The following is a 25,849-nucleotide window of genomic DNA, read 5'->3' on the forward strand; positions in this document are numbered from 1 at the left end:
ATACTTGTTGCAATCGATGAACCTACATTGATATATTATTGTTACCCAATGGCCATAGTTTGCGTTAGGGTTCATTCTGGGTGTTGTACATTCTATGGGTTTTGACAAATACATAATAACATGTATCCACCATTATAGTATCATGCAAAGTAGTTTCACTACCTTGAAAATCATCTGTGCTCTGCCTTTTCATCCTTCCCCCCTTACTCCTGGCAACTGCTGATATTTTTACTGTCTCCATAGTTTTGCCTTTTCCAGAATGTCGTATAGTTGGAATCATAGTATGTAGTCCCCATGCATGATTTTGTAATATATGCATTTTTGTTTTGGAATATATTGGTTCACTGAGTTATGCAGATTTTGCAAATATTGAAACTTTAATCTACAGTATCATATCCAATCATGTAGTCTCTCAAAATTCCACTGTATACACATGGTCTTAGTATTATTACAAAAACAATTTGACCTTGTAGACTCCCTGAAAAAAGTTCTGGCAACGCCCCAGGAGCCCGGAACCACATGTTGAGAACCACTTACCTAATACTTGTATGGTTTCATCCTTTATATTTTAATATTCAGTCCTTCTGAAATTTTAAAATCTAAGCTGTGCAGTAGAGATACAAGTTAATATTTTTTTCTAGATGACTACTAGTAGCCACTTGAACAATTATATATCTTTTCCTTACTGAGTAGCAGGCTTAAAACCCTTCTTCAGTGGGAGATAACCTTGAATTTACCCTCTTCTTGCACTGTTTCCTGATTAAGATAAACGTGGAATGTCAGCTCTGTTATAAGGTAACATTGCTTATTGTAGAACGACCCTTGAATGGAACTGTCTCTTGGTAATTCTTTTTAGTACTATAATTTTTAAAATTCAGACTTCATTATAGTTCTTAGTATTGGTAGGCATGATTTCCTTCTCATTAATCTTCCTTTTAAAAAAACAATTTTCTTAACTATTCTTTATTTTTTGACTTGAATTTTAAAATTATACTTTTTTAAAAATTTTAATAATTTTTAAAAAAAGGTTTTTGGGGTTTTTTGATCTTTTTTTAAGAAATCACCTAACATACCATCTGGACAGTTGGACAGAGACTCTTTGCCATTTGGGAGCAGGTATCTTTTTGCAAAAATTGAGCTATTTTATTATTATAAGTTATTTCCTCACTTCCCTCTGCCCCAACCTAGGCAACTGGCCAGTGTTCTGTTTTTCCAGCCTTCTGTTGCTATTCAGTCAGCTCTCTGCATGTCAGGCTGTTCCTTTTTATATGCCTTTTAATCATACGGGACAACAACAGGGAGTGCAGTAAAAGCAGCTTCTTTTATAATATTGCTTTGTTTTTTTTTTTATACTAGATTTAAAACTCCTGTGTTTTAATCAGTACCGTTAAATTTGTATTTTGTTCCGCAGAAGCACAGAGACCATAAAATCCTTAAATGTCAAAAGAGCTCCTAGTATAGTTATATTGGAAGCCGCTATTGTAATTACTCAAGTAATTAAGCCTTAACTTCTAGGGAGCAGTTTTAGGAAAGAACAACAGGGTTTTAAGATGTTATTATGGCAAAAGGTTGACATCTCTTCTCATCGTAACTCCTGGTGTTTATAGATTCTTGTGAATGGCAGATTTAGTCCTTACTCTGCTGTTTGCTTTTTGAAGATCAGCATTGAAGAAAGCGTAATATAACAAAATGATTGCCTTTGATGTTTTAGCTCTTGTTATGATCTACATGTTGATTTCAGAACATAGAATTAAACTAGTTCTCAAAAGAGATGGTAAATGAGCAATTCTCTGGAATTTCTGTTCTATGTTAATTAACATTTACAATATTTTCTGTTCATTTTGTACTTGTTTCATTCCTCCACTGTACTGTCCAGTATAGTCGCCACTAGCTGCGTATGGCTGTTAAAATTTTAAAAAATTAAATAAAATTAAAAAATGAATTTCTCATTTGCCTTAGCCACATTTACAGGGCTGAATAGCCACATGTGGCTGGTGGCTACTGTATTGGGCAGTGCAGAATGAACATTTCTATCATTGCAGGAAGTTTCATGAAACAGCACTATTCAAATCTCCCGGCCTGCCCTCTTCAGATGAACTTGTCTTCTACTTTAGAAAGAAGATTGAGGCTGTTCTCCTTCAATATTCTTGTTTTCCCTGGCTTAGAGGAAGAGTGATCTTTTCTCATTTATGCATTTTACACCTTTATTTTGCTTCCCTCAGGACTTTTATTCCATTTGTTCTCACCTCTCTCTAGCATCTTTATTTCTGTAAAGTTAGAGCAGAGATGAAAAGGCCAAAGATGGAGGAGAATTGGCTGTGGCTGCTCCTTAGGTATAGGGCATTTCATAGTGACATTCCTTTGGAGTGTCTATTCTGTCTTCAGCTTTCCAAATCTTGAAGTCATTTTAGTTTTAGTGCAGATATATTCAGTGTTCATCAGTTTTAGAGGGATAAAGTTATGCTACTTAAAGTCAGCATAGTAAACTAATAAGAGTAATAAGAGGCTCACGTAATATATATACACCAGGATGTCATAGTACCATTAATAATGAGAAAAATAACTGATAAGATCACATATTATTGCCAGCTGCTCTGCATAACTTCCCCCTGTAGATTATTTAGATTACAATTGTCTCTCAATATCCATGAGGGATTGGTTCCACGATCCACTCCTCACCCACCACCACCCCCCTGCAGATACCTGGCATAGTATTTGCATATATCCTATGCACATCCTCCCATATACTTTATATCATCTCTAGGTTACTTATGATACTTAATGCAATGCCTATACATCACTCCATTCACGTCGGTTCAATGTAGTACTTGGTTCACAGCAAATTTAAGTTTTGCTTTTTGGAACTTTGTGGACTTTTTTTTTCTCAAATATTTTCAACTCACAGTGGTTGTCCACAGATGTGGAACCCATGGTTACAGAGGGCTGACTATATGTATAATCAGAGTGTTTCTGTGTGTATGTGGGACCTGAATGTGAGGGGATCTAATTAGATTATTATTATTATTTTTTGTTTTTGACAGAGTCTTACTCTGTTGCCCAGGCTAGAGTGCCGTGGCATCAGCCTAGCTCACAGCAACCTCAAACTCCTGGGCTCAAGTGATCTTCCTGCCTCAGCCTCCCGGGTAGCTGGGACTATAGGCATGTGCCACCGTGCCCGGCTAATTTTTTTCTATTTTTAGTTGTTTGGCTAATTTCTTTCTATTTATAGTAGAGACGGGGTCTCGCTTTTGCTCAGGCTGGTCTTGAACTCCTGAGCTCAAGCAGTCCTCCCACCTCAGCCTCCCAGAGTGCTAGGATTACAAGCATGAGCTACCGCGCCTGGCCTAGATTATTTTAGTGTCCTCTCTCTTAGAGAGTCTTGGGAATCCCAATATCAGATAGGCTAATAATTGTTTCTTAGAAATGCTCCTTTGCTACTCTTACATCCCCACCACCTTTTCTAACCTCCCAGAGGAATATTTCCTTTCTGTTAACAATTTTTTTTAAATCCGGAGAAATTACAATTAAATTGAGTTGAAGGTGAGTTTTCTTTTACATCAGATTCTATTTCAGTCATGCCAGGCACAGATTGACAGACCATCTCTATTATGTTTTGAGTATAAGTTTTTTGTTTTTGAGACAGAGTCTCATTCTGTCACCCTGGGTAGAGTACAGTGGGGTCATCATAGCTCACTGTAACCTCAGACTCCTGGGCTCAAGTGATCCTCCTGCCTCAGCCTCCCTAGTAGCTGGGACTACAGGCACATGCCACCATATCTGGCTAATTTTTATTTTTTTGTAGAGATTAGGTCTCTGTGTTGTTCAGGCTGGTCTCAAGCTCCTGGCCTCTAATGATTCTCTCACCTTGGCCTCCCAAAGTGCTAGGATTACAGGCATACTCCATCACACCCAGCCAGGAGGGTTTTCTTACTCTGTAACTCTCAAATGTGTATCTGTACAGTTGATCTGTTTCCCAGAGTCTAGTTTCACACTTCAAATTATGGAACTATCTAAATACGTAGATATTTCTGCTGAGGTATTTCCTGTATATTTCTCAGATCAAAAATATTAAAACTGGGCTGGGCATGGTGGCTCACGCCTGTAATCCTAGCACTCTGGGAGGCCGAGGCAGGCGGATTGTTTGAGCTCAGGAGTTCGAGACCAGCCTGAGCAAGAGCGAGACCCCGTCTCTACTAAAAATAGAAAGAAATTAGCTGGACAACTAAAAATAGATATAGAAAAAATTAGGCAGGCATGGTGGCTCATGCCTGTAGTTCCAGCTACTTGGAAGGCTGAGACGGGAGGATCTCTTGAGCCCAGGAGTTTGAGGTTGCTGTGAGCTAGGCTGACGCCACGGCACTCTAGCCAGGGTGAGAAAGTGAGACTCTGTCTCAAAAAAAAAAAAAAAAAAAAAAAAAAAAAATTAAAACTGGGCTGGGCGTGGTGGCTCATGCGTGTAATCCTAGCACTCTGGGAGGCTGAGGCAGGAGGATATCTAGAGGTCAGGAGTTTGAGGTTGCAATGAGCTGTGGTGACACCACTGCATTCTAGCCAGGGTGAGAGAGTGAGACCCTGCCTCCAAATAAATAAATAAAAAAAATTAAAAATAAATAAATAAGTAAAATAATGAAACTGAAGTACTATTGTGTTCCCCCGTGCCCAACTGAAACCCTCAGAACTGTATAACCTTTCCTTTTCAATTTGTCTAATCACTGTTTAATCACTCTCCATTTATTTATTTAGTGTACTTATTTTTATTTTTTAGAGACAGGATCTCACTCTGTTGACCAGGCTGGAGTGCAGTGGCATGATCATAGCTTACTGCAGCTTTGAACTCCTGGCCTCAAGCCCTCCTCCTGCCTCAGCCTCCCAAAATGCTGGGATTAAAGGCATGAGCCACTGTGCCTGGCCTCAGTCTCCATTTATATAAGCTCTTCTTCCTCCCTCCTAATTTTTTTAGTCATTAGGTCATCTTTTTTTTTTTTTTTTTTTTTTTTTTTTACATGGTATCTATATTCAGTTTTCTTCACATTACTTCCATTCAGTTCTGTCTGGCCTACTTCAGTAATCTCCACGTTCTCCTAATCTACTTTATTTTATCTTTCCTCTCTGAACAGAAACTTTGGCTTATGTATCTTTATATCTGAAACAGATAAGTCATTATTTTGTAATATAATTTTATTTTTTAAGTTACTTAATGCATTGAGCTACCTTAGTTCTTACATTTTAATCATTTGGAGTATTTATGTGAGCTCTATTTATTTTTTAGTGTGATGAACAAGTCTGGAGTGAATCGTGTAGTTTGGAAACGACCTCGGCTCACTCACAATGGACCTGTTAGAAGGAGCACGGTTATTGACCAGATTCCTTTTCTGGCAGTAGCAAGAGCACTTGGTAAGTAGGACTTAAATTTGGTGAAATCATACTGGATTTTTTACAATATATGGTGGTAAAATGAGACAAGACTGAGAACTAAGCCCTTACCTGGCATGTGGAGATATGATGATATTATATTAAATGCTTTAAAACCTAATTGAGTTGGGCATGATGGCATGTACCTGTAATCCCAGCTATTTGGGAGGCGTAGGTGGGAGGATTGCTTGAGCCCAGGAGTTTGAAATCAGCTGGGGCAACATAGTGAGATCCCATCTCAAAAATGAATGAATGAATGAATGAATATTATTTGCTGAAAGAAAGGGGGGGGAAACCTAATTGAAGGGAAGGTTAAGGTCTGTATTTCAGTGTCAATTGTCCTTTGATCATGAGTCATATTCAGTGTTTTGCTGATTTCCATCTATACTCATGTAAGTATATGCATGTCTTAAAACTGTTTTAAAATATGTTTAGCCGTTAACATTCCCCTTAGGAGCTTTCAAAGCTCATTTTCCTTTAGCTAGCAAAGTCAGTTGTCTATGATGAAATAAAAATAATTATCTTTCTGATCTACCTGGTTTTGGAAGGAAGGCCTAGAGAATAATAGCTATTGAGATATCTTACTTTGGCTATGCTAGATGGGGTAGTTTTTCTAAAGAAGATTTCTCTGAATAAACACAAATTTATACCTTCTTTCTTATGATAGCTGTTTAACTACTGACTTGGTGCCAGGCATTATAATACACTTTGGAGATATAATAATGATACACTTTTGCCCTTATGGAGTAAAACCATGTGGTTGGGGATATAGGCAATAAAGAAAGAAGTAAGTTTATAAATGAAATAATCAGAAAGTAGGAAATACATAAAAGAAATAAAGAGTTCATGGGGGAGGGGCCTAAATGCTTGTATGCTATGGCCCCAGGGTAGGATCTTTCCATCCTTATCCAGTAGCACAGTTTTTCTGTGTGTGTGTGTGTGTGTGTGTGTGTGTGTGTGTGTGGTGGGGAGGGGTAGGCGCTCCCCTAAATAGCCACTCCTTGGTCCCTCACACATCCTGTAAGATTGAGTCAGTAAATGCTCTAAAGGGTGTGCAAATCGACCTCCCTGCCAGTAGGTGGCGCTTGCCAAAAGCAAAAAGCTGCAATGTTGTTTTTGGGTCCTGTGATTAGCTCTAGTCCCTCGAATGCCCCAGGTGTTGGGTGAGGCACTGGAACTACCAGTTTTTGAGCTATCTTCCAGCCCCTGCATTCGGGTGGAACTGCTGACCCACAGACTAGTGGCCCATACTGAGGAACTGACTCAACTGGTATTGCGAACCCCACCCAAGAACCGACTCAGCAAAGAAGGCAATTTCTATGCCCCTAAGGTTCTGCCCCAAACCCAGCCAGTTAGCAGAACCAATTGCCTAGTCTTTTGCTGCCAAATTTTCTTTAAAAACTTTCTCCCAAGTTTTCAGGGAGATGGATCTGAGAAATTCCTCCCATCTCCTCACATGGTGCCTGCAATATCAAACTCTTTCTCTGCTTTTTAAAAAAAGAAAGAAAGAAAGAAAGAAATGGTGCTGTGATAAATAATTTAGAAGGAAAAACCTGTTTTAGTGTCTTAGTATTGTATTTCATAGAAATGCCCCTTTTAGGAAGTGTTTTTGAGTTTTTGGGAACTTTTATTTTGTTTGCTTTTTTCTTTTAGACTTGTTGAACAACAAGAATTATTTTTTTTAAAGAGGTGAGGTCTTGCTATGTTGCCCAGGCTGGAGTTTAGTGACTGTTCATAGGTGTAACGATGGCACACTATATCCTTGAACGCCTGGGCTCAAACAGTCCTCCTGCTGGACTGCAGGCACACAGCGCTGTGTCTGACACAGGAAGTGTTATTTTAGCTGAGATTTGAAAGCTGAAAAGGAACTCGTCTTATGAATAATCTGTGGAAGAATATTTCAGGCATGGATCCCGAAGTGGGAAAGAACTTGGCATGTTCTAGGAACTGGTGAGGTGGAAATGGGTCTTATTCTTGGCAGATATTTGCATTCTCATCTAATTGCAGTGGGAATGGGAAGCATTGAAGGATATTAAGCTAAGGAGTAACATCTGATTCACCTTTTAAAAAGATCATTCTGGAGACACAGTGGCTCATGCTTATAGTCCCAGCTGCTCAGGAGACTGAGGTGAGATGATCATTTGAGCCCAGGAGTGTGAGGCTGCAGGGAACTATGGTCATGTCACTATATTTCAGTCTGGGTGACAGAGTGAGACTCTGTCTCTTTTTTTTTTATTATTTAAAAATTTTTTTTTTTAGTTTTTTTTCATTCCATGGATGGTGAGAAGAGACCCTGTCTCTTAAAAAAAATTATTCTGCCTATTGTGTACTGTCTCTTATTGATCTTTGATCAAATGTACATAGTCCTAATCTTTGAGGAGTCTATAATCTAATGGAAGGAATAGATAAGAAACAAATGAGAAAATCATTTTTTAAAGTGTCATAAAAGAATTAAACAAGGTGATATACCAGTAATTTGTGGAGGGATAGTGGGTGGCAGAGGAGGCCTACTTTAGAGAGGATGATCAAGGAGCATTCTTTAAAGAGGTGGTTTTGGGTAAGACCTGAAGGAGGAGAAAGGAGTCAAGGAAAACAGCAGTCACAGCAGAGCCATAGCAAAGGTCCTTAGGCAGTGGACATTTGATTTTTCGTGGGCAGGAGTGGTATCCAGCATATATTCTCTCTTCTTATTAACTAACACCTTTATTTCCCTTTGGGAAATTATCTCTTTCTTACTAAATAGTCCTAGTTTGAGCATTCCTATTTAGAGTCCTTTTATAAAACAATTAAAAGGTCAGGCATATGACCCCAGCTAGGCCAATCAGATTCTTTATTCTAGGATTTTAAATTTAAATCTAGTAAAGACAAAAAATTTTTAAAAAATGATTGTAATGGGCCGGGCACGATGGCTCACGCCTGTAATCTTAGCACTCTGGGAAGCCGAGGCGGGAGAATCGTTTGAGGTCAGGAGTTTGAGACCAGCCTGAGCAAGAGCGAGACCCCATCTCTACTAAAAATAGAAAGAAATTATATGGACAGCTAAAAATATATATAGAAAAAAATTAGCTGGGCATGGTGGCGCATGCCTGTAGTCCCAGCTACTCAGGAGGCTGAGGCAGAAGGATTGCTTGAGCCCAGGAGTTTGAGGTTGCTGTGAGCTTGACACCATGGTACTCTAGCCCGGGCAACAGAGTGAGATTCTATCTCAAAAAAAAAAAAAAAATGATTGTAGTGAATTCATCCTAGTGAGATTGGCTTCCTTCAGAAGCTGCCCCATTGATAAAATTGGGTTTTCTTTCTTGGTTGCTTGGAACTCTCTTGTTTCCATACCTGGTTCTCCAGCTTCTTGTCTATTCAGTGAGCTACTTGATTTTATTCTAAGTTGCCTTTTGGCCTAAGTTAACCTGAGCTGGAAGTTGTTGTCTCAAAGCAAAGCATCCTAATACAGGAAGAAGAGAATGTGGTGTCTTTGAAGAACAGGAGTGAAGCCAGTGTGAGAGGGGAGAGGTAAAGATATAAAATGAGGGTGAACATGAGGACACTTAACAGATTAGGAAGGATTATGCAGGCCAAAGTAAAGAGTTTGTTGAAGACATTATGGCTAGGCAGGAACTAAATCCTACAGGTCTTTCTAGACCATGGTAATAGGTTTGGTTTTTATTTTAAATATTTTTGAGAAGAGATTGAAAAGTAGGAGAGGAAGTATACCATAGTAGGTAAGAGATGGATTTTGAATCCAAAATGCCTAGATTCTATTCCCCATGCTGTTTGTTATTGTGTAAACTTGGGCATATTACTTAATATTTTGTGACACAATTTTTCATCTGTAAAATAGGGCCTGATAATGCTACTGTCTAGTCTGTTTTTTTGCTATAACAGACTACCTGAGACTGGGTACTTTATAATGAGGAAAAATTTATAGGCTCACAGTTTTTTGAAGGCTGGGAAGTCCAATATCAGGGTACTGGCATCTGGCAAAGGCCTTCTTGCTGTGTCATCATGTGGCTAAAGGTAAGAGGGTGAGAGAGCAAGCTGGGGCTGGACTCACCCTTTTATAATGGCACCAGTCCCACCCATGAGGGTACATCCCTCATGGCTTAATCAGCTCCTAAAGGTCCCACTTCCTGATAGTGCTGCAATGCCAATTAGATTTCAGCAGACGTTTTGGAGGGGACAAACATTCAAACTATAGCAGGTACCTACCTCATACTGCTGTGAGTATTGGATGACCTAATACATGTAAAATGCTTAGAATAATGCCTGGCACCTAGTAAGGGCTCTATAAATGTTAGCTATTATAATAGATATTTATTGAAGTAGGGCAATGACAAGATCCCATTTGTTTTTAAAGGATCATTTTGGCTGCTACATAGCTAAAGTTTGTAGGGAAATAAAATTGGAGGCAAGGTTATCACTTAGAGGCCTGTTGCAATATTCTAGGCACTTTATATGTTTTAATAGATTGTAGAAATAGAAGGCTGTCCAACTGACCTAGGTCATTCATTCATAGTATAAGCATGTGACACAATTGATCTTCCAATTGTTAGCAAGGAAAAAGAGGAGGGAAGGTGATAAGCTGCTTACATTTCAGATAGATGGTAAAATTTTGGATTGACTACTGCCATTTATAGCATTATTGAGCTTCGAAAGGGGGTGCAAGAGGCAAGGAATTTATATTACTAAAAAATAAAGGGCTTTTTATGAAGAATTTGTTGGACTGAGGGCAGGATTTTACTCCAGGTTTAAAAGTAAGGCGACCTTCAATTTAGAAAAGTAAATATTGGGTTATTTTGTATATATCAGTGTGTGCGCCAAACGTTTCAAATAAACCTTGAAACCCTTAAGTGACTGTGCAGAGAAAGAAAAGGAGAAGAAGTGGTAGAGAGACAGCAGGAAAATCAGCTGGGTTTTCTGGCACAGACATTCCACCTCAGTCCAGTGATACTCTCTAGAGTAATTCAGACAAGTAATTCAATTCCTGCTTGAATATTTTCAGTAATCTAAATGTTTCAAAGTACAAACTCTACTTTATTGAACAACTCTAATTGTTTATTGTGAGTTAAAAATCTGCCTCTGTGAATCTTTCAGATATTTGGCCTTAGTTTTGTGTGCTGAAACAAAAACAGGGCAGTGTACGTATTTTGCCTGTTGCATAATGATAATCATTTATCTATTTAAAATTGGTTGACCTGTCTCTAGTCTCTCCTCTGCTAATTTCAGATCCTTCATTATACTCATCATGTCCCTCTAGATTTTTCCTTCAATAAATGTGGTTCCAGAATTGAGGACACTCTGCAAGATGTGGTCTGAGCAGTTTGAAGTACAGTGGAAATATTTAGTTTTATTTCTACTAATAGAGTCCTGGAATCCTTTTTTTTCTTTTTTTGAGACAGAGTCTTGCTTTGTTGCCCGGGCTAGAGTGAGTGCCGTGGCGTCAGCCTAGCTCACGGCAACCTCAAACTCCTGGGCTTAAGCGATCCTACTGCCTCAGCCTCCCGAGTAGCTGGGACTACAGGCATGCGCCACCATGTCTGGCTAATTTTTTCTATATATATTTTTAGTTGGCCAGATAATTTCTTTCTATTTTTTTTAGTAGAGACGGGGGTCTCGCTCTTGCTCAGGCTGGTCTCAAACTCCTGACCTCGAGCGATCCACCCACCTCAGCCTCCCAGAGTGCTAGGATTACAGGCATGAGCCACTGTGCCTGGCCAGAAATCTTGATATATGTGATCCTGTGTTTTGTCCATAGCTTTTTTCCACATTTGTTAACTACCTGGAGAAAGAAATAGCGTGTTCTTGATTTTGTATATTACACAAATATTCAAAAGTTCTTAGGCAGCAGGATATTAACATTGTCTTGAAGTGTCTCTTCACAGACTATTTTTTAGTTGGAAGAAAGAAAAAATAGTAAATAGGCAGTAGAGGAGTCAGGCAACACTTTGGATGATCATAATTAAACTCACTAATGAGGGATAGTTGGACATTGTGTGCCTCCAGATGTGTGATACACTGAGAAGGACACTATATCCCTTGTGCAGTAGTCTGGCCAAGAATGTATAACCTCAATCCCGATTAAAGGAGACTAAAAAAGTGTTACAGGTAAATAGTATTCCTGCCCCTAGACTGGATCCGAGAAAGGACATTATTAGGCCATCTGATAATTTGCAATATGGATGTTAGACAGTAGATTAGTTTTATGTATCGATGAAGATATATAAAGCTGTTAAATATGCTGCAGTTATATAAGAGAATATACTTATTCTTGGAAAGTATATATTGAAGTATTTAGCAGTAGTGGGTTATGATTAAAAGTATTAAATATAATATATATAATTATGATTATGTATACACACAGAATGTTTATATATAGGTTAAGTATCCCTTATCCAAAATGGTTGGGACTAGAAGTGTTTTGAAATTCTGATTTTTTTTGATTTTGGAATATTTGCATATACAAAATAAGATATCTTGGGGGCCGGGCGCGGTGGCTCACGCCTGTAATCCTAGCACTCTGGGAGGCCGAGGCGGGTGGATCACTAAAGGTCAGGAGTTCGAGACCAGCCTGAGCAAGAGCGAGACCCCGTCTCTACTAAAAATAGAAAGAAATTAGCTGGCCAACTAAAATATATATAGAAAAAAATTAGCCGGGCATGGTGGCACATGCCTGTAGTCCCAGCTACTCGGGAGGCTGAGGCAGTAGGATCGCTTAAGCCCAGGAGTTTGAGGTTGCTGTGAGCTAGGCTGACACCATGGCACTCACTCTAGCCCGGGCAACAAAGCGAGACTCTGTCTCAAAAACAAACAAACAAACAAACAAAAAGATATCTTGGGGATGGGGCCCAAGTCTAAACACACAGAATTCATACATATTTTATATACACCTTATACATACAGCCTGAAGGTGATTTTATACAATGTTTTAAATAACGTGCATCTATCACATGAGGTTAGGTATGGAATTTTCCACTTCGGTGTCATGTCAGTGCTGAAAAAGTTTTAAATTTTTGAGCATTTTGAATTTTAGATTTTCAGATTAGAGATGCTCAACCTGTATATGTAGACAGAAAATGATAAAGCAAATGGTGTAAAATGTCAATAATAATTGAATCTAGGTAAGAAGTATGTGGATGTTCTTTGTCTTTTAATTTTTGTAACTTCTTATACATTTGAAATTATTTCAAATAAAGTGTTTTAAAAGGTAGATCGGCTTGACAGTAATATGAAATTTAATAGGAATAAACATAAGGTACTAGGCTTGAGAGGGGGAGGAGGAATTGGGTAAATTCACATCCACCGGGTACAATACACACTCTCTGGGTGATGGACACACAACTGTGACTCAAAATGCAAAAGCAATTCATGTAACCAAAGCGTTTGTACCCCCATAATATTCTAAAATTAAAAAAAATAATGGTACAAGGCTTAAGTACAGAACATTAACAATATTTGGAAGATATCTGCTTTCATAGCAGCATTTCATATGGAAAAGAACTAGGAATGTTTTTATAGTTGGTTAGTCATGAGTATAATATAATCCAACAGTGTTAAATGTAACTTGGCCACAAAAAGTAATGCAGTTTTAGAATGCAGTAATAGTATAATATTCAGAATAAGGAAGTGGTTATGCCACTATACTCTGTACTTAAAAATACATCCATCCAGAGGAGGGTGACCAAATTGAAGATGATCCTAAAATCATTTTGTAGGAGAAAAAAAACAAATTGAGTGGGATTTTTTTGGTGTGCCAGCTACTATAGAAGTGTTTTAAATGTTATTTCATTTTTATACTTTATAAAATCATGGGAAGGTAGGAATTATTTCCAGTGTATCAGTTAATAAACTTCCTTAGCAGATCTAGTAAATTGACCAAGTCTACATTGTTGGCATTTGAGTACAATTTTGTCCAATTTAAGAATATAAACTCTTTTCCACTATATCGTGTTGCCATTCTGCTAACCTGACACAGGATAACTTGGAAAGGTTTAGCTTGGAATAGAAATATTGAAGACACTTATGGCTGCCTTAATATTTGTGAAGATCTATCATCTAGAAGAGGAAGTAGTATGGTTTTTTAAAAAGAAAATTGCAGTGAAGAGCTATAAAAAAGAGAAGCAGATTTTAGCTTGGTAAAACAAAACTTTTTTCAGCTGACAAAAACAATTACTTTGTGAACTTTAGTGTGCCTTCCCTTCATTAAGAGTGTTCAAGTGGCTAAATGTTTACCTATGTGGTTAGTAGGGATTTCTACATTGTCTAGAAAGCTAGAGAATATAAGACTTTGATGGTCTCTTATAGCTCTGTGTCCACAGAAATATTGTTAAAATTGTTGATCTTTGGATCAGCTTTCCATCATAATTAAGACAACTTTTCAACTTTACTTTCTCACTGGGCATTTTAAGATCTGTTCATGTTTATAAATTTAGTTCTGGTTTAATTATCAACTACTATATATAGTTTATTTTCAATATAAAACTAATTTCTTCTTCTGCACCCTGATTGGTGGACTTTTATGTTACATCCAAGCATTTGCTATTATGAAAAATGCTGCAATAAATATGTCCTTATTTATACACACATGAGAGTTCCTTAAAGTACATAACTAGAAGTGGAATTGCTGAGTCATAGTACGTTATTTACCAACTTTTTTTTGCATCATGACACTCATAGAAGATGAAATATTTCTACAGCAAATCAAAGGAGGCTATGTGAGGCTGAAGGTGACTGAGCTGGAGATTCTAGCTATTCAGGACCCAACCTGCTGCCCCAAGACCACACTCATAACCCATCCGAGGCACACAAGTTGGAGAAGCTCAGTTCATAGATATCTACATCTTTAGCTTCATTAAGTATTGCTAAATTTCTTCCCAAAGTGACTATGCCAGGTTATTATAGTCCCACTGTATTAGTTATCTATTGCTGTGTCACAGAGTATCTTCAAACTTAACCAATTTAAAACATTTTTTGTCTCACACAGTTTCTCTGATTCAGGAACTTAACTGGGTAGTGTTCTGGCTTTGGATCTCTAATGTGGTTGCAGTCAAGATGTCAATAATCATCTGAAGGCTTGGAGTTGGAGCATCTACTTCTAAGATAATTTACAAGGCCAGGTGGGGTGGCTTATGCCTGTAATCCCAGCAGTTTGGGAGGCCCAGGTTGGGGGATGGCTTGAAGCCAGAAGTTTGAGACCAGACTGGGCATCATAGCAAGACTTCAAAGAAAGCTTTGAATCACTTGTTGTAAAAGCCAGCTCCATATTTTAAATGTTTGCACTGAATCACTAAATCCAGCCCATTCTCAAGTATATCAAAGAATTTGTAGACATACTTTAAAAGCACATAGTTCCCATTTCACCATGTGCCATGTACTGTTCTAGGTGCTGGGGAGATTCAACAGTGAACAAAACAGTCAAAAATTCCTGTATCCATGGAGCTTACTTTCTAAATTGGGGGAAAATATGATAAACTAACATAAATAAGTAGAATATGTATTGTGTTAGATACTGAGAAATGCTACCAGGAAAAATAATGCAGGGAATGTTGAGGGAGTAGGGTTGTAATTTTAAATGAGATGGTCAGAGGAGGTCTTACTGAGAAGATGATATTTGATGAGTAAAGAGATGAGGCATGGAGACCATTGAATGTCTGGGGGGAGAGAATTTAAGCAGAAGTAACAAATGCAAGGGTCCTTATTACTCATGAGTTTTCACTGAGCCAGCTGGAAGGATGGAGTTGCTATTGACTGACAGAGGAAAGACTTGGAACAGTAATGAGGGGAGGTTAGGAGTTTAGTTTTGGACAAATTACCTTTGAGGCACTTAGTAGACATTAAAGTTGTGGTGTCCATTTGTTTGTTTGTTTTTTGGGGTTTTCTTTTGAGACAAGATCTCACTCTGTTGCCCAGGCTAGAGTGCAGTGATGTCATCATAGCTCATTGCAGCCTCCAACTCCTGGGTTCAAGCAATCCTCATGCCTCAGCCTCCCGAGTAGCTGAGACTACAGCCACGTACCACCACACCTCATTTTTTCTTATTTTTTGCAGAGATAGGGTCTTGCTGTGTTGCCCAGGCTGGTCTCAATCTCCTGGCCTCTAGCAGTCATCTTGCCTCATCCTCCTAAAGTGCTAGGATTAAAGGTGTGAGTCACTGTGCTCGGCCTCGATTTTTCTCTTCTATCACATAAGCATTTTCTCTTCAAATACCTTTTATTTTAATTTTTTTTAGAAACAGTATCTCACTGTGTTGCCCAGGCTGACTGAAACTCCTGGTCTCAAGCAATCCTCTTGCTTCAGTCTTCCGACTAGACAAACTGCAAGGTGTACCACCATCCCCCGTCTAATAATACCTTTGAGATTTTGACATATAAAGAACTGAATTATTGTTTTTTGAGTTTACTTTGTTGTATGGTAATACTTATTGGCCTAAAGGAAATTAAATACCAGTATGTAGCACCATACTAATGGTTTTATGGCTATTTTTCTTAGTTTTTGGGAAAAGAGAATTGGTACCCTTATAGGCGCTGATGATCAGCACAAATGTAGCAAAGGTGCCTTCTAGTGGCTGCCTGATGTAATTGCATTTGAATCTTGCAAGTCATTTATTCATTGAACAGATACTTTTTGAGTGCAGTATGTGTGAAGCACTGTACTGTACGTCCAAGTACATAATTGTTGCCCTTGTGGAGCTTATAGTCTAGGGAAGAGGAATAGTATTCATCACATGATCACAAAAGGAACTCAAAAATTTTGATTTTTAACTACTTATATATGTACTAATAAGAATGTAAAAGTAGGGATATTTTACCAAGCCAGAGAGACCAGAGAAGGGATATTTGAACTGAGATCTGAAGAATTACTAGAAGAGAGGAAGAAAGAGGGTGTACTAGGCATAGGAAACAGCATTTTTGAAAAGCTCCATGATAGGAAGATTCATGGTTATGTAAGGGACTCTGGAGGCCAGTGTAGCTGGAATAGAGATGTGGGAATAAGAGACCTGGATAAAATGAGAAATACTACATCTCACGGGCTGTGGTAAAGAATTGTATCTTTGGCGGGGCGCAGTAGCTCACGCCTGTAATCCTAGCACTCTGGGAGGCCGAGCAAGAGCGAGACGCCGTCTCTGCTAAAAATAGAAAGAAATGATCTGGACAGCTAAAAATATATATAGAAAAAAATTAGCTGGGCATGGTGGCGTGTGCCTGTAGTCCCAGCTACCCGGGAGGCTGAGGCAGAAGGATCACTTGAGCCCAGGAGTTTGAGGTTACTGTGAGCTAGGCTGATGCCATGGCACTCTAGCCCAGGCAACAGAGCGAGGCTCTGTCTCAAAAAACAAAACAAAACAAAACAAAACAATTGTATCTTCATCTTAACAATAGTAAACTATTATAGAGTTGGAGTGGGAAACATAAGTAGATTTATGTTTTTAAAAATTGTGACAAAATATATATAACATACACATAACCTACCATCTTACCATTTTAAGTGTATGGTTCACTGGTATTAAGTATTATACATTTTAGCTGGGTGCGGTGGCTCATGCCTGTAATCCTAGCACTCTGGGAGGCTGAGGCAGGAGGATAGCTAGAGCTCAGGAGTTTGAGACCAGCCTGAGCAAGAGTGAGACCCCATCTCTACTATAAATACAAAGAAATTAGCCAAACAACTAAAAATAGAAAAAAATTAGCTGGGTATGGTGGCGCGTGCATGTAGTCCCAGCTACTCAGGAGGCTGAAGCAGGAGGATTGCTTGAGCCCAGGAGTTTGAGGTTGCTGTGAGCTAGGCTGACTCCACGGCACTCTAGCCTGGGCAACAGAGTGAGACTCTGTCTCAAAAAAAAAAGTGTTATTTATACCATAGTACAGCCATCACCACCATCCATCCTATATTTGTGGTTTTGTGGAGTTTTTTGTTTGTTTTTGCTTTTGCTCTGCTGCCCTGGTGTCATTATTTTTAGTAGAGATGGGGTCTTTCTTGCTTAGGCTGGTCTTAACTTCTAAGCTCAAGCAATCCTCCTGCCTCAGCCTCCCAGAGTGCTAGGATTATGGCTGTGAGCCACAGCACTTGCTCCTATATTTGTGTTTTAAGGAGATGATTTTAAGCAGTTTTGAGAATGTGTTAGAGGGGATTAATGTTGGGAAACTCTTTGTGGGAAGCCACTCAGAGATTGCAGGGGGTGGGGACGGTAGTGCTGAAATTTCCTGGGGATAAGGACCACTCTATGTCCTGTGTACTGCTGGCTGCCATGTGCCACTGGAGCAAGCAGAGAAGAGTTTACTGGAACCAGAAGAAAGGTCTGTTTTCTCCTGGAGTCCTTTCAAGTTCCCTCTGTTGAGGAAAAAGGGGAAATGGACATTAAGCAGGCTCTTTCTGCCAATGTTCAAGGTACCTCCCTTCAGAACCTATAGACATGACATTCTGTGATCCCATTTTGGTGTACAAACGCTAGACCAATAGTAAAAATTGTTAAAGGCCCAATTCTGATCCTTACTAGTTATTTGATTTTGGGTAAAGCCATGTAAACTTTTTGAACTGGTAAAATAAGGGCACAGTGGCTCACACCTGTAATTTTAGCTAACACTCTGGGAGGCCAAGGCAGGAGGATAGCTTGAAGGAGTTGAAGACCAGCCTGAGCAAGAGCAAGACCCTGTCTCTACTAAAAATAGAAAAACTTAGCTAGGCATGGTGGCGCATGCCTGTAGTTCCAGGTACTCAGGAGGCTGAGGCAGGAGGATGGCTTGAACCCAGGAGTTTGAGGTTGCTGTGAGCTAGGCTAATACCACGGCACTCTAGCCTGGGCATAGAGTGAGACTATGTCTCAAAAATAAATAAATAAATAAATTAATAAATAAGGGAACTGGTTATGAATATGAATCATCTGATGAGTTTGTTAAAAGTTCAGATCCTAGGGACATATACTAGCAAATCTGAAGCAACTTGAGCATCAAAACAAATTATAACAGAAATAAGCTAAAAACATATTGAGTGAAAAACACCCATAAGTCTGTACTGATACTAAAAAGTTGTAAAGAGGTAGATAGAGGAATGGAAAGCTCTTCTTTAAAAATACTATGAACTAATAAATGTAATTAGAATGTTCTAATTCTGTCATCAGTTTAATAATTGATGCATACAAGAATCGTCAAATAAAATATGGCATATTTTGATGTAGAACTCATCCTCTAAGTGTCACCCTACAGATTACTCATCAGTTACAAACAGAAAAAGGCTACTTTACAGTGCCAGTAGACAGCATTTACACAAAATGACCAAACTTGGCATTGCCAATGATAGGACAGACTGACGCATGATCTCTCCTCATGAGATATTCTGAGAAGAACCCAACTCCTGCAATGTAGTATTAACATTATGGCCAAAAAAAAGTTTGACCTATCACGTGAGTCCAGGAGTTTGAGGTTGCAGTGAGCTATAATGATGCCACTGCACTCTAGCCCAGGCAACAGTGCAAGACCCTGTCTCACAAAACAGAAAACAAACAGTTTAACCTGAGCACAAACCCTTATATATAGCATGAGAATATGGGGAAACAACCGGCAAATCCAAGTTAATGGTCATTCTGCAAAACAGCTGGCTTGGACTATTCACAATTGTCAATACCATGAATGATAAAAAAAAAAAAAACAAAAAACAAAAAACCTAGGGAAATGTTTATGGTTAGAAACAACTAAAAACCACAACTATATGCAATGAATGACGATTGAATGGACCTGGATATTAAAAATGCATTATTGGTAGAATTGGGGAGATTGAATATGTACTTTATATTATACAGTAGTGTGGCAATGTGAAATGTCCTGAGTGTGGTTATGTAGGTCATCCTCATGCTTAGGAGATGAATGCTGAAGTATTATTAATAATATTGAGGTGAAATTTTTTTTTTGAATCTGTAACCTAGTCTCAAATGGTTCAGCAAGTAACTAAAACCATCTCTATACACAGAAGACAACATTGTCTGCATAAAAAATCCCAGAGGATCTCCACAAAAGCTACTAGAATTAATACGTGAATTCAGCAAGGTCACAAGATCCAAATTCAACATACATAGTCTATCGTATGTTTATTTTATTTTTATTTTTTTTAAGGCTACTCAAGTGAAGCAGTGGTAGTGGAGAAGGAACAAAGGAATCTGTAACTGGCTGTGATCAGTTAGTTGTAAACACCACTGCTCTTGGACCAACCTCTCATACGTTTATGTACTAGAAATGAAATTTAAATAGTATCATTTATAATTGTACCAAAAAACCATGAAATATTTAGGTATAATTATAACAAAATATGCTCAAAATTTGTATGTGGGAAACTACAAAATGCTGATGAAAGAAATCAAAGAAAACCTAAATAGAGATATACCATATTCATGGATTGGGAGTTAAAATATTAAGATGGCATTTCTCCCCAAACTGATCTTTAGGTTCAGTGCAATCTTAATCAAGATCAAAATGCAGAGTTTCAGAAATTTAGAAGAAATGAGCCTTCCTTCTGGAAATGTATTGAGATTTAGTAAGAAAGCAAGAGATTAGCTAAAATAGTGGAGACTAGTGATTTGGGAGTTGTCGGTAAAAGAGTTGGGAACTTGAAAGGATAGCTTCATCAAAGCAGTGTGCATATATGCTTGTATACCTATAGACATCTCCAGAAGAATAAGAACATAAGAATAATAGTTGTTTCCTAAGTGGACAACTGGGAAGGATGGGAATGGGAAGGGAGAATTTTCACTGTATACCCTTTTGTATCTTTTGATTTTTATACCATGTCAATGTATTGTGTACTCAAAAAGCCCAAATAATAGGGCAAACTTTGAACGTTTTGGGCATCACTTATGAACTCTGTAAGTGCTGCCTTAATATTAATATTTATCTTACTGTCTTCATGTTCATTTTTATTATTTCATCAACCAGGGAACTTTGTTTTGCTGGTTATTATAAAAATGTGTCTTTGTGAGCTGACCTGGATTATAATAAGCTTTTAGTGGTCTCATGTGTTCCTTTTTGCTACTCTGAAGGTTGAATTGCCTCTTTGAAGAGGCTGGTTAGCAATGATTTTGCTATTTTAGAGTGGAGTAATTGATTTGAATTGTTCTTTCCTTGGACTCTGAGCATGTTTGAATTGGCCAGTATTTCTGATGGGAGCTAACGTGGAAGTAAATAAGGAAGGGAAAGGACAAAGAGCTTTCTCTGTTGTTTAACAAAAGGTCTGACCTACGGACAGGGAGCAAAAGCTGTTTACCCTCTTGTCTGAAAACCTTTTGGTTTTAATTTAGGCCTGTCACCTGAGTACCCCACAACAAACAAAAGAGGCAGAAATTAATGTTTTCTTCTTTTTGTCTCTTCCTCACTTTTTGGGAGCAAAAAAAGGTTTCACTTACATTGTCTTATGTATTACAGAAGAGTAGATGATTTCTATATATTATTTTTTTCTTCTATTTCAGTTTTATTGATCTTTTGGATGGCCTGAGTCAACTAAAAGTTTTTTTCTCTTGAACATTTTGAGGTTTATATTTAATAGGTTTAAAAGGCAGAAGTGTAGGCATTGTTTTATGTGCACCTGAATCGATGAGGAGGGATATGTAAGTACCTTCTTTTTCTGGCTTACTGAAAGGGGGGAGAACTATTGCTCTCCAAAGACTGGTCATGTGGTAGGTTAAAAACAGAAAAGTGCTCATTATCTCTGGAATTTTCTTCCAAGTGACTGGCACTTAATTCTGTAAGTTTTCATGTAGGTACTTCACTGACCTAGAGGTTAACAGGAGGTTTTCAGATAGCCATTGGTATTCCTATTTGTAGGAGTTTTCCTCATCTTGTCCTTTGTCTTCAAAATTATCTTGGTTAATCCTAGCCCTTTGCTTTTCCCTATACATTTTAGAATCAGCTTGTCAAATTCTACAAAATTCCTTTTGGGATTTTGGTTGGAATTACATTGACTTTGTAGATTATTTTGGGAGGAATTAATGTCTTTATAATATTAAGTCTAATATTATGTAATCAATGAATCTGGTTGATTTCTCCATTTAGATAATCTTTTAATGTTTTAGAATCTATAATCTTCTCTATAAAAGGCTTATTTACCTTTTATTAAATTTATTCCTATTGTAAATGGGATTGTTTAAAAATTTGTATTTTCTATTGCTACTGTATAGAAATACAGTTGCCTTTTATATGTTGGGTTTGTATATCTAACAACCTCGCTAAAGTTTCCTGTTCTATTTTCTGTTTTCCAGTTCATTTCTATCTTATTTATTTTTTTTATCTTACTGTGCTGAGAAGGACCCAGTGTAATACTGAAAGAGAAGTGATGACACAAAGCATAGTTTTCTTACTCCTTCATTTTAAAAGGAATACTTTTAACATTTTACCTTTAAGTAAGACATTTGTTATAGATTACTGATGGATATTCTTTATCAGGTTAATTAAGGGAGTCTTTTTTCCCTGAGTTTGCTAGGAATAAAAATTTTTATCATGAATGGATTTTGATTGTTACCAGTTGCTTTTCTGCATCTATTGAGATGAATTGTGTAGATTTTCGACTTTATTCTGTTGCTGTGATGATACACTATTAGCTTCCAAATAATACTTCTTCCTTCTTCTGCTCTCTTCCCCCAGGTGATTTGTGGAGCTATGATTTTTTCAGTGGTGAATTTGTGGTGTCACCTGAACCAGACACAAGTGTCCACACTCTTGACCCCCAGAAGCACAAGTATATTATCTTGGGGAGTGATGGACTTTGGAATATGATTCCACCTCAAGATGCCATCTCAATGTGTCAGGACCAAGAGGAGAAAAAATACCTGATGGTGAGAAGAGATTCAATAATTTGATAATGTTTTCTAACCATTGTTTTGGTACTTTTGTCAGGGGTCTTGAACATGAACTAAGGAAGGATGTTTACCTTGGGTAGACTTTTACACTTGCCTGGATTTACTAATAGTTAAAACATAGCGTTTGCAGCTCCTAATTATTAGAGGAATGAGACAGAAAATAAATAAGCGAAACTAGATAACAAAACACACAACTGCTTACTCCAGTATAAATGGCCCTTGACTTAACTGACCTGTGAAACCTCACCAATCCTTTTCTTTAAAAAAAAAAAAAAAAAAAAATGAGATCAGGCCGGGCGTGGCGGCTCATGCCTGTAATCCTAGCAATCTGGGAGGAGGAGGCGGGTGGATTGTTTGAGCTCAGGAGTTTGAGACCAGCCCGAGCAAGAGCGAGACCCCATCTCTACTAAAAAAAAAAAAAGTAGAAAGAAATTAACGGGACAGCTAAAAATATATATTGAAAAAAATTAGCCGGGCATGGTGGCGCATGCCTGTAGTCCCAGCTACTCGGGAGGGTGAGGCAGTAGGATTGCTTGAGCCCAGGAGTTTGAGGTTGCTGTGCGCTGGGCTGACGGCATGGCACTCTAGCCCGGGCAACAGAATGAGATTCTGTTTCAAAAAAAAAAAAAAAAGATCAAATTTGCCTACCATAAAATTTTTCCTTTTAAAGTATATAATTCAGTGATTCTTAGTGTAGTTCACAAAGTTGTACAACCATCACCACTATCTAATTCCAAAACATTTCATCATCTTCCCCCAGCCACATAAGGAAGTATCTGGAATCAAAGGCACATGGGTAGAATATATAAATAACTATCAATCCCATTGGATTGTGAGTTCTTTTTTTTTTCTTTTTATTATTATTATTATTTTTTCTTCTTTCAGCAGAGGATTGAGTTCAATAGATTTTGAGTTCTTTAAAGGTGAGAGTCATCTCGATTCATTTTTACAATCTCAGGGCCTGATGCGTTGCATTTTGTCAGTGATTATCGGATGTCAAAGATTAAATAACATAAAGCCTGTTTTGTGTAAAGGATTTAGAGTTCTTTAATGATCTGAGAGAGATCATTTCACTACCGTGATGAGGACAAAAGCCAGTTTGTAGTGGATCGGGAGAACCTATTCATAAACACCAAAGAGTTTTAAAATGAGTATTGAAGGAAATATCCATATAACAAAAATGAAAACAAGTCTTATGAGAACTGGGAAGGCAAGAAGATAAAAAAGTTAGGAAGGCTGCATAGGAAGTTTCTTCGAAGAGAGTGATATTTGAGCAAGTCTTAAAGGTAGGGTTGAATTTACTAAGTAATAGATCAAAGGAGGAGAGAGAAGCTTTCCAGGCTAAGGAACTAGAATATGTAGTATCAAGATGGAGAGATGACTATGACATATTCAGATTTCACAAGTAGCTTGGTGTGACAGGAGGATAGGATGCCCTGGAAGTGAAGGAAGATGAGGCAAAAAGATTTTCATTGATAGGCAGCTAGATTTTAGGAAGCTTACTCATTGCAGGATGGAAGATAAAATAGAAAGTAGATGATAATGGATATGCGGCTATCTAGTAGGAGGTGTAGGAAAACCATCTAGCCCCTTAGCAAAACTAAACAGATACAAGGTTGGCAATGAAAGAGAATGGATGGCAGCAATGATTAGTGAAGGATCCCCAAGAGAAGGTGAATTTTGGTGAGTGGAATCATATGGCTCATCTCGACCTCTCTTCATATGTTGATTCTTATCGACTTTTTTTTTTTTTTTTTTTTTTTTTGAGACAGAGTCTCACTCTGTTGCCCAGGCTAGAGTGAGTGCCGTGGCGTCAGCCTAGCTCACAGCAACCTCAAACTCCTGGGCTCAAGCAATCCTCCTGTCTCAGCCTCCCGAGTAGCTGGGACTACAGGCATGCACCACCATGCCCGGCTAATTTTTTCTATATATATTTTTAGCTGTCCATATAATTTCTTTCTATTTTTAGTAGAGATGGGGTCTCGCTCTTGCTCAGGCTGATCTCCAACTCCTGAGCTCAAACGATCCGCCCACCTCGGCCTCCCAGAGTGCTAGGATTACAGGCGTGAGCCACTGCGCCCGGCCCTTATTGACTTTTTGATAGTGTAACTGGTTTGATTTTTTATTAATGGATCTATTAGACTTCCTTCTTACATGTCGATGTTGTATTCCAAATTAGAAATTTTGCTTGCATGCTTGATCTAAGGCAGTGATGGTTTAAAAACATACATGTACACACACACATACAGAAGAAATACATGGCAAGTAGAATTGACAGCACTTAGGTTTATAGGAAAGAAAAATATGATGACGCCTGAATTTCTGACTCTGGCAGAGCGATTATCAAGACGAAATGCATTGTTTTGAGGGAGATGGGAAAAATTAGTTCAGATGTAGGCATATTGAGTTGGAGGTACCTGTAGTTCATCTAGATAGGTATCTTCAGTAAGCAGTTATAAATATTTGAGAGAGCCAGGTGTAGTGGCACATGCCTAGTAGTTCCTGCTACTTGGGAGGCTAAGGCAGGAGGATCACTTGAGCCCAGGAGTTCAAGGCTACACCTGTGAATTGCCACTGCACTCCAGCCTGGGCAACATAGTGAGACCCATCTTTTACACATTTGAGAGGGAAGCCTGGAAATGCTAATTTGAATGTTAACAAGAGTTAGGTAAATCTCTGGCAATATATGAGATCACTTAGGGAGAGACTGTATGGTAAAAGAGGATACAATGATAGAGAAACCCAAGTCAGCAAAATTCTAGTGAGCCTAGGAAAAAATGCAGGTAAGGTAGTGGAAATGTCTTAATTAGATTTCTTTTTTCATGGAACTTTGTTGGAAAGGGAAACAGGTAACTGAAAAGGTGAAAGGTAAGAGAGTCCTTCAGGGAGTCCTCAGTGTTTGGAGAGTGATAGACCGTGTGCCCTGGGGAATGTGATAGATTCATGAATTAGAAATTAATGCTACCTTTAATGAATTATGAGATGCATATTTTTTCACCTTTTAACATCCCTGAAATTGTAATGCTTTTTCTATAAATGGTGTATCATAGTTTAGCTGAGGCCGGGCACAGTGGCTCACACCTGTAATCCAGCAGTCTGGTAGGCTGAGGCAGGAGGATCACTTGAGGTCAGGATTTAGAGACCAGCCTGAGCAAGAACGAGACCTTGTCTCTACTAAAAATAGAAAAATTAGCTGGGTATGGTGGTGCGCACCTGTAATCCCAGCTACTGGGGGGGGCTGAGGCAGGAGAATCACTTGAGCCCAGGAGTTTGAGGTTGCTGTGAGCTAGGTTGATGCCATGCCACTCCAGCCCAGGTGACAGAGTGAGACTCCATCTCAAACAAAAAAAAAAAAAAATTCAATTGACAATGTTTTTTCTTTCTTTTGTGCCACATAAAGTGATGCTTTCATAAGTGAAGGTCCATGGTACTCCATCCACATAAAGAAACAATCTAATTGATCTAATCAGATAGTTATAAAAAGAATATCAGATTGTCTTATTTGTGAGTTATGTTTATCTATAATAACTTGATGTTTACTTCCCTTTTTAAGTAACTTCTATGTCATTTTTCCTAATTAAAATTACAGTAAAGACTAAGTTTTCTTGATAA

At 38.3% G+C, this 25,849-nt stretch overlaps 1 protein-coding gene across 1 annotated transcript in view; it reads left to right on the plus strand.

The window, feature by feature from the left end:
- The window catches only part of PPM1D (protein phosphatase, Mg2+/Mn2+ dependent 1D), a 57,572-nt gene that overhangs the window by 23,920 nt on the left and 7,803 nt on the right, over positions 1 to 25,849 (plus strand). The window contains exons 3-4 of the mRNA XM_069481068.1: positions 5,270 to 5,394; positions 22,023 to 22,213. Coding sequence (XP_069337169.1) covers positions 5,270 to 5,394; positions 22,023 to 22,213 — 316 coding nt within the window. The remainder of the gene's footprint in view (positions 1 to 5,269; positions 5,395 to 22,022; positions 22,214 to 25,849) is intronic.

The sequence above is a fragment of the Eulemur rufifrons genome, chromosome 9 (assembly GCF_041146395.1).
Source record: "Eulemur rufifrons isolate Redbay chromosome 9, OSU_ERuf_1, whole genome shotgun sequence".
Lineage (NCBI taxonomy): Eukaryota > Metazoa > Chordata > Mammalia > Primates > Lemuridae > Eulemur > Eulemur rufifrons.